This window comes from Stegodyphus dumicola, chromosome 2, assembly GCF_044657685.1.
Source record: "Stegodyphus dumicola isolate Sdum_Otavi_A_Nest chromosome 2, ASM4465768v1".
Lineage (NCBI taxonomy): Eukaryota > Metazoa > Arthropoda > Arachnida > Araneae > Eresidae > Stegodyphus > Stegodyphus dumicola.
In genome coordinates, this window is record NC_140769.1 from 151,794,126 (window position 1) to 151,808,091 (window position 13,966).

General features: G+C 32.9%; 1 protein-coding gene across 9 annotated transcripts in view; it reads left to right on the forward strand.

Moving 5' to 3' along the window:
- Positions 1-13,966, forward strand: part of LOC118186353 (carbonyl reductase [NADPH] 1-like) — a 99,343-nt gene that overhangs the window by 27,317 nt on the left and 58,060 nt on the right. For all 9 annotated transcript variants that reach the window (XR_015039616.1, XR_015039612.1, XR_015039613.1 and 6 more), the window contains exons 4-6: positions 1,344-1,456; positions 10,096-10,221; positions 10,625-10,766. Coding sequence is in view for 4 of the 9 variants with exons in the window: in XM_085811276.1 (XP_085667402.1) it covers positions 1,344-1,456; positions 10,096-10,221; positions 10,625-10,766 (381 nt within the window). In the remaining 5 variants the exon portion in view is untranslated. The remainder of the gene's footprint in view (positions 1-1,343; positions 1,457-10,095; positions 10,222-10,624; positions 10,767-13,966) is intronic.

Below are 13,966 nucleotides of genomic sequence, written 5' to 3' on the forward strand. Positions count from 1 at the left end.
TTTAAAACAGCATAAACAGTTTAATTTTTGCATTGATTTTTAATTATTGAATTAATTCATAGTTATTATTTTATTTGAAAGTTTAAAAACTGATATAATGATTTGTGATTTTTGGATCAATGTCTGTTAAAGTTAGCTGCTTTATAAACTCAAGTATGTTTGGAGCAGAAGTGGTTTTAATAAGCAGCGAGTGCTGTATCTTCTTAACTTCACTTTTATACTTACCAAAGGTCCAAATTCTGTCACAAAATTTTATTATGCTTAGTGCATGATATTTGAAGGCATTAAATGCATAATATTGAAGAGAAGCTATTTCTCTTTAAAACTAAAAATTGCTTCTTAGCCAAGCTTTCTTGGAAAGGCAAGCAAAGGTGAAATATTTAAATTTAGTTTTTTTTTTTTTTTTTTTTTTTTAATGAAGCTATTTCCCTTTTATAAATATTTAAAACTTAATTGGATGAATCTCATTGTTTTCTATTAAATATTAGTTTAAAAGCCTTCTTCTACAAAAAATGTGTATCTAGGCTAAGTAGAAATAGCATATTTTCAAATCCAACAATCTGTTGCAAAATTCTGTGTAGATCTTTCATTGAACCTTGCAGTTCTGTTGAACTAGGGTAGAAGAGCTCTTTTCCAATACCTTGTAATATAAAATTAAAAGCTTCAGAGTACTTACTGGAATAACTGTAGCTAACCATAAACCTTTCAGTAAATCAGATTTTATCAATCAGGGTAAATACACTGAAGGACTATTTATTTTCGTTTTGGCATTTTACGTTGCTTCACTATAAATCTCCAATTCACTTTTCAAATTGTTGCCATCAAATATTATCGCCTGTCTTATATTTAAAGAAATTACATAATGAAGAATCTGCATAAATGTATGTATGTTTCTCGCATTGTGATGAAACAATGGTACCTAGAGCCATCCAGTTTTAAATAATGTACGTTTTCACCCAATGTGGGCATCTGGAAGCCCAAATTTGCAATTTGTTTTATCATCTATATCATGTTTTGTAAAACTTTAACGAATTTTTGATTAACAAACTCAACCATTTAAAAGCAAGCAATGGCAACACTCTACGGGGGGGGGGACCTTTTTATCTCCAACGCACGGAACTGTGTATAGGAAATTCTACATATTTGCTCATTTTAAAATTATTTTGCAATATTGCTGTTGAACTGAATTTTATGGTTTAAGAGCAAAGAACATGATATTTAATAAATAAAGGTAACACACTAAATGTTAAAAAATGCCCCTTTGGACGTAATTTAAAATCTGAAACCTTTCAGGTGTATTTTTTCCTCCATTTTATTTTTAATTATGCTGTATTTGAATGCAGGTTGCAGACACTACACCCTTTTCAGAACAAGCTGAGAACACTATAAAAATCAACGTTTTTGCAACTCTGAATGTATGTCATCACCTGTTTCCATTGTTAAGACCTCATGCTAGGTAATAATTGTAAATTATTCATTTTAATTTCATGAAGAAATGTTTTGTTTTGAGCTTAAAATTCTTGAAACTAAAGTGTAATTTTATTTATAATGAATGCATTGATAATAAAGTTCCAAGACTGATGCTAGTAGAAAGTTAAAGGCGGGGCAGCAGAACTATGGTCATGGTTCTTTTTGATCACTTAGTTGATCAAATCAACTGATCCACTCTGATAGCATGGTGGTAGGGAAGCCAGTTGCCATAGCCTGAGGACCGTGTTTATATTTCAGAAGATATGGATATTTGTAAGTGTATAATATCATTGAAGCAAGAGATACTTAACCCTCTGAGTGGCTCGGGTTTTTGGATCTATCATGAATACCTGTATTTGATAGGCCCTTATTAGCTAAATTTGTATATTTACTTACTTTTTCATAAACTTAGATTTATTAAGATGACATTTATATTATTAAAGAAATTAAGAAAGCAAAATTTCATAAATTATAAGCTAATATGTACCAAGTGACAAAAAAATTCCATGACCAGATAAGCCGGTCATGGCACTTAAAGGGTTAAAAACTTTTAAGCCAAAGATCCTCTGAAGAGGTTGTTCACAAGGAAAGAGGGATAGGATCCTTAAATCAATCCCATGGGTTTTTCTCCATCATACTTGGGACGGGGGTGGGCAAAAGTTGAATTGTCACCTATAAATGTGCCCAAAGCCTTGGTCAGCTACAAACACTGGTATGAAACTGATTAAAATCCTCTTAGATCAGGTGGATTAAGGGGGCGACTTTAAATCAACTAAATGAAATGCCATTTCAGTAATTCTTTGCAGTTGTGCAAGATTGTTCACTTTACATCACACAGGCAGCCACTCCTTGAATTTGTTGTATCATATATGAATTATCTCATATGTATGTATGTCATAAAATTTTCATAATTTAATTTAATAAAAATTTTACATAAAATAGTGTATAAGATGTTTTTTTGTAAAATTTAATACAAATACATCGTTACACATGACATATTAGTTTTAAGAGAGTAATGTGCTAACAAGATTCCAAAATAATTGTTTTCCATTCAGATTTTAAAAAAATAGGAATTTCCTGCTTGTATGGGTGATTTCTCTGAACTAGCTGATTAAAATTTCAAGAAACTTTGATGAATCATGTAAATATTGCACCTGCATAAACTTCTGTTATATCAGGGGTTTAGCCCTAGTTTTCTTTGATATTGACACAATTTTCCAACTAACTAATTTCTTTATACCATACTTGTAAACAACTATATATATTAAAAAAAAACCTTTATTAAGTATACAAAAGGTAAATAGAATTATTAAACTAAATAAATTTAATACGAGCATAATACAACAAGATATAATACAGTCATGTAAAGAAAATATGTCTTGATAGGGAAACGTCCCAACAGCGAAACAGCCACGGTAAAATGGCGAAAAGTCCTAGACCCTGATATGTTGCCATCTAGTGGCTAACTCTGGAATTACATGACAGAGCATTTATTAGTGTGAAACATGAGAAATTCTTTATGCACCTCTGTGCACATTTTTTATGTATTTATTGCATTTGCTATAATTATTTTACCATCAACTTTCAAAGGAAGAAAAAATGAATCTATATTTTTTCATGCAAAGAACCTGTGTTTAGTAAAAAGGAAAAAGAATGCTTTTATCTTGAGGTTGTATTGATGAACTTGTTACATTAAGAAAACATATTTTCATCAACAAATATTATTTAATATTTCTTATCATTTTGTTAGAGGTCTGAATATCAAATATAAATATTAATATTTTTGTGGAGAGAGGATAAAGTCCTGTTACAACAAATTTATATTATGAGAAAGTATGTATTTTATACTCAGCAGTTATATGGCTACTATGGATAATAGTGTACACCTCAATGTAAAAAAATATCAGTCTAATACTTAGTAGTTCCTTCATGGTAGAGTAAAACTACAGAAAAATTAGCTCTACAAGTATGTAAGATAAAGTATTCTATGCGTGACGAACAAGTGAAGAATTTAGAGTAAAACTACAGAAAAATTAGCTCCACAAGTATGTGAGATAAAGTATTCTATGCATGACGAACAAGTGAAGAGTGGTTCTTAATTTTTTGTTTAGAAGACTAGAATTTCGTTGTTCTACAGTATGTTTCATGGGATTCTAGATGTATTTGACAATACTGAGATGTGACTTTGGTATCCTGAATTTCCTTCTAATCATAATTTGGCGTCCCTAAACATGTGAAGTTGTACATTGTTTCTATTGGAGGAGACTAAATCTCTCAGAATCAGCATAGGGTAGGACACAGTTGTAACTTATCCAAAAAATTCACCTATCAGAGATATTAATAGGGATACCACAGTTTCCTCTGAATGCGAGCTGAACAGGTCCTTTATTATTAAAGAGCTATCATAGCATGTACAGTAGGATGGAGTGAAAAAGGACATTTTTTCCTCTTTTCAAATTTTATTATTTCCTGACCCAATAGATATTCTGTTTGATGAAAAAGAAACAGTACAAATTTTGCAGCTCAATCTCTCGTCGTCTTCAAGTTCCACATGAGATAAGTAAAAAATTCAGTGCTAATGTTAGTGAAAACATCAAATTATTTTTTATCAATATTTTTAATATTTTTTTACAAAATTTTTGTTTTCTGACTCAACATATGTTTGCAGTTGGTAAAAAAATGCCAGTAAAAAGGCTTCAGCTTAATTACTCGTCATCTTCAGGTTCCACAAGAGAAATGAAGAAATTCATCTTGTCAAACTTCACTAAGCTCATTCCGGGACTTGATTCGACTGCGTATGAATCCATCTCTGGCTTCTGCACCACATGTTACCAATGAGGCTTCTGTCACTAGTTTCACATGCCTCTCTACTACTTGAGAATGACAAGGGAGCTTTTCTATTTCAAACTGCCTCTAATCAATCTTACGTCTTCGTCACTCAGATTCAAGGTAGCCAGTAGCTCCAAGGGATTGTCCCAGTGAATTATCTCAAATTACTCCTGTGCTTTGAAATTCAATTTAAGGAAGCACAAGTTGTCTTATTTTCCTCTTTCACTCAGTTTTTCTTGCTTTCTTTCTTCTCAGGCCAAATTCACGAATATGTGTTCGTTCATCTTCTAGCATCACCAACAGGATGTTTTCAGAGTGAGCAAAATGATAGTACCTCTCAATAATTTCATGAACAATTGCCTTAAAAATTTCTGGCAAGAAGGAACTTTTCTTGATCATTCTGTAAACATGACATGCTCCGTGTTTGGCTTTCAGGATTTTCTTTATTTCAAACCTGGATGGCACATAAACTTTAATAACATATTCAGCCAGTAGCTGTAAGTTGTCTGTTGGTTCGACGGTTGATACATAAAAGTGAGAATGCTATTGCTTGTAATGGGCCATCTTCCCAGGACTCCTGTTTGCTAGGTCTAAAGGGCACTTCTCCAAGGATACTGCCTTAGAAAAATCAAAGGTATTTTTGGTCAGTACTGAGGTCTTTTTTTATTAATTTCAGATAGATCAACTGAAACAAGGACATAATCTCTATGGGAAGGGTTTCACATGTTTTCAGGAATTTTCCTAGTATTCCAGGAAACAGTTGTGGCCCAGATATATTTCCATCAATCTTTTGGAAAAGATGACGAAAAGGCAGTTCATTGGTGTGCAATAAGCATACAAGCTAATGCTGTTTATGACCAGCAAAGATCTCAAGACGTTATGCCATTTTTCTTCCCAGTGTTGGCGCTTATTTCATCACACCCAACAGCAATTAGTTTGGACAGTTCAATCACTTACTGTATAACAATGTTGGTCATGCTTTGTGTAATATCTGCACTGAACCCAGAATCCATAGTTACTTGTTCTATATATAAACAGAACCAGGTTCTGACAAGAGAACAGCTTTTCGTAAGCTGTGGTCATGTGTAAAGAATTTCTCTTCTCATATATTATAGTTTTGTCCTTCCTCCCATCAAAGTCGATGCCATACTAAGACTGTATTATTGGTGTAGCGATTGTCTGAAGCTGGGACCATACCTTACGGCATTCCCTCCATATCTTACTCCTGTCAATAAGTTTAGCTGGAATAACTTTAGATATAATTCCTAGATCCTGAAGTACAGAGGATGCAATGACAGTCGCTGCCCTATCTAGTACTCCCGCTCTATCACAAGCAACAGCTAAATTTGGCTGTATTTGCATTTGGCCTGTCTTGGAGGCTGAGGGAATTTGAGAATGAGTGTCTTTCAGACATTTGGCTTCTTGACTAATGTAATTGTCTTCATTATTTTTAGAGATGTTTTCTGAATCAGACATTTAAGACAACATTCGCTTCTAACTCTGTAAATCATAATAGACAAACATGCATTATTTGCATATGCCCTTGCTTTAGATTCCTGATCTTCTCTTCTTTGTTTCTTCGTAGTTTTCGGCTTTCAGAAATGTCGATCGACCCAATGGCCATTTTTCTTTCATGTTGTTTCTGTTAAGAAATTTGTTCTAGGCTTGGAATCGTAACGGAACATTCACATTGTTCATAATTCAAACATTTGCATGCAGAAGTATCAGACAAAAGTACAGTTTGCATGATTGAAGAAATCTTAGTTTTATCGGCACTCTCTCAAGATTTTGGTATTCTTTTCACATTTTTGTACTTTTCATTGTAATTTTTTATAAGATGGATAATTTTTTGTTGTCTTACCAGAATAATGTAGCTTTTCTTCCAAATTTTTGAGATGTCACAGGAAACAATTTTGGTAATATCCCCTTGACTGACAGGTCTGTCTTGTTCCCTTTCCACAATAACTCATTTCTGACTCAAAGGAAATGCTTCATTATATCAGCATACGTGGGTAAAACTGTCTCTTTAAGTTGTACTGGTGCTTCAAAATGTTACAAAAAGATGTACTTCTAGGTGACATCATGAGCAACATAAGTCCAACATAAGCAGTGAATGATAATGCAGGATTGACAAAACATGCCGAACAACCATCTAATTAACAATAAAAAGACATTGAAAAATCATAGAAGCCACATAATTGCTTGCATATGCAAACTATAATGTATAGATTAGAACCTGTTCTGTCATCTAGTAGCATATTTTAGCATTAAATTTGATATTTTGATGTCGGAAGCAATTTCTCATGCTAATAATGGCGTTTTTGACCAAGCAATTCATGAAAAAAGCATAAAACCGTTAAATAAGTCATTACAGATATTTACTAGATAGGTATGGAACCTCAAAATGTCAATATTTTGGGCTGAAATTGGAACACAGTTTGTTCTAGCCCATTTGGAACTAGAATGACTCAGGTAATATGGATTTCAGAAAAAAGCTTTTTTGCTCCACACAGCCTCCTACTCTCATGTGAGATTTGCAGGTTCTTGAGGTTTTCTTTTCCATTTCTGCAAACATGTGGCAATATCACTGTTTTGGTGGGACCAATTAGTTTTTATGTTAAAGGTGTATGTTTCAGTATATATGCAAGCAGCTGCTTATTACTTTGGGTACAGATAAATTATAATCTTGAAGACTTATGGTTTAAATTTGGTATTTTATTAGCGATATAAAAACGCTGTTTTTTTTCCCTTTTTATTAGAAAGGTTTTAATAAAATGATTTTGGGATTTCAAATTGCTATCTTTTCTTTTTTTCCAAGGTTTTTGAAAACTTTTACTGAAATATTATTAATTTATTTTGTTAAATGTTATTAAAAATGATTAGATTTTTGCTGCATTTAAGAATTAATTTTAAATTTAATATGTATTCACTGTTATTAGTGTTCATGCAAAGTGTATACTGTAGTGTACAAATTAACTGGGACAAAGCGATTTTTTTCCAGAAATTAATGCTGGTTGCCAGCTGTGAACAGGAGGTATCTCAGAGCAGTTTTATCTACCTTAATATTGTCTGGATGTTTTCTTTTGATTACTTAGAATTGATTTCAACAAAAAAATAGGATTATTGCAGAATTTGTAAGCTTGTTTCTGTGAGAAGATGAAGTTACTTTTACATACATTTAAATTCATTTAGCATTTCATTATTTTAGTGCACCAGAATTGGATATAATGTTTAGAAAGAGAGCAAAGATTATTGCACTTAACAGTCACACACCTGTGACTGTAATAAATATTGCTACCAAAGCTGGTGTTGACTGTTTCTCGAATTCTGAAGAGATAGAATGAAACTGGATCATTTTATCCAGAAAAGAAGGAAGGACAAACATGGAAGTAAAAGAAAAACAACTTCAAAATCTGATCGATTCCTACTCCAAAATAGCATTGTTAAAGCCTAGCCAACTAAGACTAGCAGAGGCCTTAAAAAGGATTTTTTTGTTTATTGGTAGTGATGTTCATCCTTAAATGTGCAGTGTAGACTTCTCATTACTGGCCATAAGGTGAGAAAGTCGGTTGAAAAACAACTTTTCACACGTGAAATGAAGTAAAAATTATTGTTTTTACTTACCTAAAACATATCATAAATGATTACCTAAAGCATATCATAAATGATTGAAAAAGGGCATTTTCACTGAGTAGACCTTTTTATTTGTTCATGGTTACACAATAATGTTGTTAGACAAAGCAAGGATGAATAAACGAAACTTCAATACATCCAACAAACTGTTAAGTACCCTCAAAAACAAATGTTTTTTCACTGCTGATTGCACTGGAAGTCTAGTTCCTATTGACAGAATAATAAATTCATTGAAGCATATGGAAATTTTAAAATGTGAGATTGAGCCCTTTTTTGTAAATCTTTGCAGAGACATTTCAGCATGGCTTGATTCCATGCCACAATTAAAAATCTGGGAGAAGATGCATGTTGGGAAATAAAATTATTGTGCTGGATTAGCCGCGAAATACACCCAAGTTAAATCTGATCAAAAACTTGTGGCACTTCTCATGGAACATCTCAGAAAAATGGATTGTATAACAAAAGATCACATGATCAAGAATGCTATAAAAGTGTACATACACAAGACTAGTATTACTTCAAGCCTACCATTACTTGGTGCATTACCGGCACCAAGTGCTAAGCAATTATCCAGAGGAATTGCATTTTCTTTTAAAGTTTTAATAATTAGCTGTGCTATATTAAAGCCTGTCGAATGTCCTTCTAAAGAGGTGGCAAATAGCAAAACCACCTTGAAGATGAGGTTCAGATGGGTGGTCCGGATCCGGCCACTAAGTGGAAGGCGACCTGGAGCCTGACTGTTCTGAATTTGAAAGGTTGGCGAATTTGAGAGGCTTTGCATTACGCATCATCCACCCTATAGCATCGCCAACCTTTCAAATTCGGAACAGTCAGGCTCCAGGTTGCCTTCCACTTAGTGACCAGATCCGGACTACCCATCTGAACCTCATCTTCAAGGTGGTTTTGCTATTTGCCACCTCTTTAGAAGGACATTCGACAGGCTTTAATATAGCGCAGCTAATTATTAAAACTTTAAAAGAAAATGCAGTCCCTCTGGATTAGCATTTGGTGCCGATAATGCACCAGTAATGGTAGGCTTGAAGACAAAAATAAGTTTTATCTTCTTGTTAAAAATTATTTCTGTCGAGTATGGGATTACATACTACATAAATTTCCAGTCAACTATGAAGTGATTTTGCATGCTAAAGTGGCTGATGTTTCTGCTCTAGCAAATGCATCTTTTTCTGATATAAGGTACTTTTTGAACAGGTTTCCTGTGTTACTTCATTTAGTCATGAAAGATGATGATATTGATGGTGCCACTGATAAATATTGCAGTCACTATTTTGCAATTTACAATGAGAAAACTTGGATGGAGTTATAAAATCAGCTAGGATTAACACCTAGTGGAGTTTAATTGGAAAACTGAAAGGTGCTGATGGAATTTTAAAATATCATGAACTGTCTAGAATTATGTTGGCCATTTTGACAGTTCCCAATAGTAATACAGAGTGTGAGAGGATTTTCAATGTTGTTGTGAAAACAAGGACTAAATTTAGATCTAATATTAGTGATGACACATTAGAAAAACTTTTATTAGCGAAAGCAGGCCAACATGGCAATTGCTATGAACAAAATTATGAAGTTTCTTTCTTAATGAAAGCAAAATCTGCCACTGGTCATAACATTTGTACGAAAACTGATAAAAGAGTTTTTTTTTTTTTTTTTTTTTTTTGTGTGTGTGTGTGTGTTGTAATTTTCTTAAACGATGCAAGTAATAAAAAGGTATTTTTGTGTTGCTTGCATTTAAGAATTAGTAACTATTTAAAGTTAATTCATTATTAAAAACTATATTTTTATTATTTAAAAAGTCTTTAACATTGTGTAGAATCTCCCGATTTCTTAAATCCGGATTTTTGAGTGTCATAGGTTGGCACGTATGGTAAAAGTTATTTCTGCTAAAGGAGGGCATATTTCCCATTAATTTTATCATTATGAATGTATATGAAGGTATGTATATAAATTATCAAAACAATCGCTTTATGCCAATTAATTTGCATTTTATAGTACCTAATAAGAATTAATTTTGTGGAAAGTTCATTTTACTTTTACAAAATTGTGTTTGTCTTTTCTAACCATCAGCGGAGTTGCTTAATTATGTCATTCTTTGTATTTGAGAATATACTTTTATATTTTCTTAACTTGTGCCATTTATATTTCCAGAGTTGTAAATGTGAGCAGCTCAGCTGGTAAATTATCACGTATATCAGGTAAGGAGTTGCAACAAAAATTTTTATCTGAAGATTTAACTGAAGATGAACTCTGTGCTCTTATGAAACAGTTTGTAGAGTAAGTATTATAAAACTGTTAGTTCCAGTAATTTGAGTAAGTTAAACTTTTTTTTAAGGAAATACTACCTTTATTATTATTATTATTATTATGGGATACAATGACCATCAATGACTATTTTACTAAACGTAATTTTTATTTCAAACCACAGGGAAATTTTTATTTTTATAAATTATTCTCAGCCCTAGAGTTGAGGCTATACATTGAGATTTATTATTATTTTTATTATGTACATTATTTTGAGAAACTTTGTGATTAAAAAATAGCAATATTTAATATTTATCAATTAAAAGTATTACTATCATAGGTTTGATATTTAAGAAAATGAGAGCCCATAACTACCTTATACTCTGTAAGATCAGTATCAGGTCATTGTATGAGAAATCTTGCATTTTTTTTACAGGGATGCCAAAACTGGTGTACATGAAGTCAAAGGGTGGGGAAGTTCTGCTTATTGTGTCTCAAAAGTTGGTTTGAATGCTCTTACATTCATTCAGCATCGAAAATTTTTGGAAGATCCACGCCCTGATATAGTTATTAATGCAGTAAGTTTCTTTATGTATACAGTATACATTTATCAGTGAACTATACTTACTTTTCCTATTATCAGATGATTTGATTTCTAAAAAAAAGGGGGGGGAAGAAGTTTTGAATGTTTAAAAATTCAGAAATTCTAAATCACTGTATTGCATTTACTGAAAATATTTTGCTCTTTGGTGTACTCATTATAAGTGATAGGAAAAGAAATTATGTGAATAGTATGGTGAGTGGGTTTTTGCTCGGTAAATGTTCTTAGAAGACATGACTTCACTTCTCTAAAACATGACTTTATTAACACACCTATTCATTAATACAACTATATGTTAACACAACTATTCATTAAGAAAGAAAAACTTCTACAAAAATATTCGAACATCCTCGCACTTGAGATAAGGGCAATGTGCGTGAGTTTGCTGGTCGTGCTGGCAGTTTTTACGTAAACAACATGACGTCATCTGGCGACACATGCAGTCAAACATAAGACTGCCACAATAGAAAGGCAAAGAATAAAACTTTGTTGCTTAATAAAGTTTTGCTGGGGGTTTAATCCAATCCCAGTTGTTAATTGCTATCAGTAGTTAATTTTTTCTTTTACAGTAATTAATTGTTAATTACTGCAAAACAATTAAATTGATTATTTTTGCAGTAATCCTTTAGCACCTTTGATTTTACATTGTCTATTTTTAACTTCTATGCCAGTTATAAAGTAAAAAGTTAATACAGTCAAAAGTCGTTAATCCGGACTCGTTGGGACTTCGGCGATTCCGGATTATCGATTTTTCCGGATTATAGATCATCAGTTTAAATCTGGTAAGATGGCATGCAGAAATTATAAAATTAAAAATATAAAACCGTAATTTATGAAATAAAGAACAATTATGATCTAAAGAGTATCAAAATTTACAAAAAGAAAAAGCTTAATATTTATTTGTTTACTTTATTAAACATTTCTTTCAATGTAAGTTGTTTAAGTTGCGTCGTTTCGTGTGATAATACTTTCTCTTTAATTCTATTAAACAGGCATAATTTCTTGTTTAGTTACAAAGTTCCCCTGTTCAAGTCCTATAATTGCTGTGTCGAGAATACCGACTAATTTGTCAATCGAAATTTTTTCATTTTCAATAACCTCTGTGTCACTTTCTTCACTATCGGAAGCGAATTATAATGACGAGGAACTTGACTTAAATCATATCAAAGACGAAGTACATCAAGATGAAATACTACATTTAGTAAGGAATTATAAGCCAAATAAAATAAAAACATCTGCCCTGAAGATAAGGATAGTGCTGACAGATCAACTTCCAATTCATTGCGCGCTGCGTCGTTTCCCTCCCCCCGCAGAGCAGCGTGAAATTGATAAACATATTTCGGAATGATTAGATAATCCAAGGATATGCCTTTATCCATTTTTTGCAGCAATTCCACTTTCTGTTTAATGGACTTCGAAACATACTTCCGCTTTGTAGATCCTTTACATATTAGTAAATATATATCGGAAATTCTATTTGACATAATCGAAAGTTCAAGCTTACTTTTATAAAATTGCTCTAACAGTCTGCAAAAAATAATAAGCCGGATCCAATTCAAAGATTAAGGAACAACGCAATCTGCAACATTAACTGAATTAGATAATTTTAGCTTAGCTTATACCGACCGTTATACATTATACGCACAGGCATAAAAGGCATAAACATATTATGCGCTTGCACACATGCATATTCGCAGCCGTAAAGGTCTTATGCTCACGCATAAACGCCTATGCGCAGAAAGTTTGTAGCTTTGAGGTCCGGATTATGGGTGCCCGAATTAACGACTTTTGAATGTATCTTAATAATTTATGAGAATAATTTTATGGACTCATGAGTTTGTTATACTCTCCCTGTTACAGTTAAATCTAGTCTTTTACAGTCTTTATAATTCTGACCAAATACAAGGTTGCCAACTCTTCTGGTTTAGGCGGGAGACTCTCCATTTCCGACCATACTCCACCAACCGGATTTGCAACATATTTCATCCAGCTTTCAGTTATTCTTAAAATTTCTCATTTTTATGTAGTTTGGATTAATACTTAGTTATTTGAACCCAGAAAAGTGATTTTGGGCATCTGAAAGTGCTCACTTTTTTATTACATTACATATAAAATGAAACCATCGTTTCCTCAGCGAGTTTGATTGATGAATCGTTTCATCAGTGAGTCATTATGCTCTACTTTTGATTTGTGATTGAGAGTACATGTGTCCCAAAACTTCCTGTTCTAGTTCTCCAATGAGCATCAAGCATTGATGCACTCATCTGCCATATACCCGGTCATTTGTCTTAGTTATATCAGCAAAAAAGGCAGAATGCTCATGTACTTTTTCAAAACCATACACAAACAGACGACTTTCCTTCTCTGATTTCATTAAGGAACTATAATACATTTGTAATGTGTACCTTTTGTAGTTTTAATTTTTCGATTTTGCATGGTGGAAGGACATAGGTTCTTAAATATATATGCATATGCAAAAAATACAAGGGCAATGTGAGTTGTATTGAAAAAAACAAAAAATTCTTTTTTTTTTTTTTTTTTTTCTGTGGAAGTAACCGAAAAGTTATTAGTGCAGAATGCCTTTTTTATTGCAGCACAACTTGCCACTGATGCGAGTGAATGCATTGAGTCATACTGCAGCTTTATTTAGAAAAATGTTTCCCAATAGCGAAATCACCAAGAAATACTCAAATGCAAGGACATAAATGGTGGAAATTGTATGAAAATGGGTATGAAAAATAAATTTTCAGTTATTGATTGCATTAAAACAACTTCATTCTGTAGTTCTTCTGGATAATTGCTTAGCACTTGAAGCTGATAGTGCAGCAGTATTGTTACGCTTGAAATCTGAGCATTTTAATGATTTTGCAAGTGCCCTTTGATTTGGCAGATTTTTGTTTAATATTGAAGTTTTTCCCTTTGCAACAGCCACCCAGTTAGTGGTTCGGGGAGCTTGACTGCGATACCAAAGGGCCTGGGTTCAAATCCCGGAAAAGGCATGGATGTGAACTATCTGTCCTTTCTTACAAGGCAAAGGTGGCCCACCTATTAGGTGCCTCCATAATAAAGAGACCACCACATCTGGCCTTAGGAGTGGCCGATGCCGGCATAGGCAAGCACCTGCCGTTGAAAAAAAAAAAAAAAAAAAAAAGGCTTGAACACTGGTGTTGCAGACAA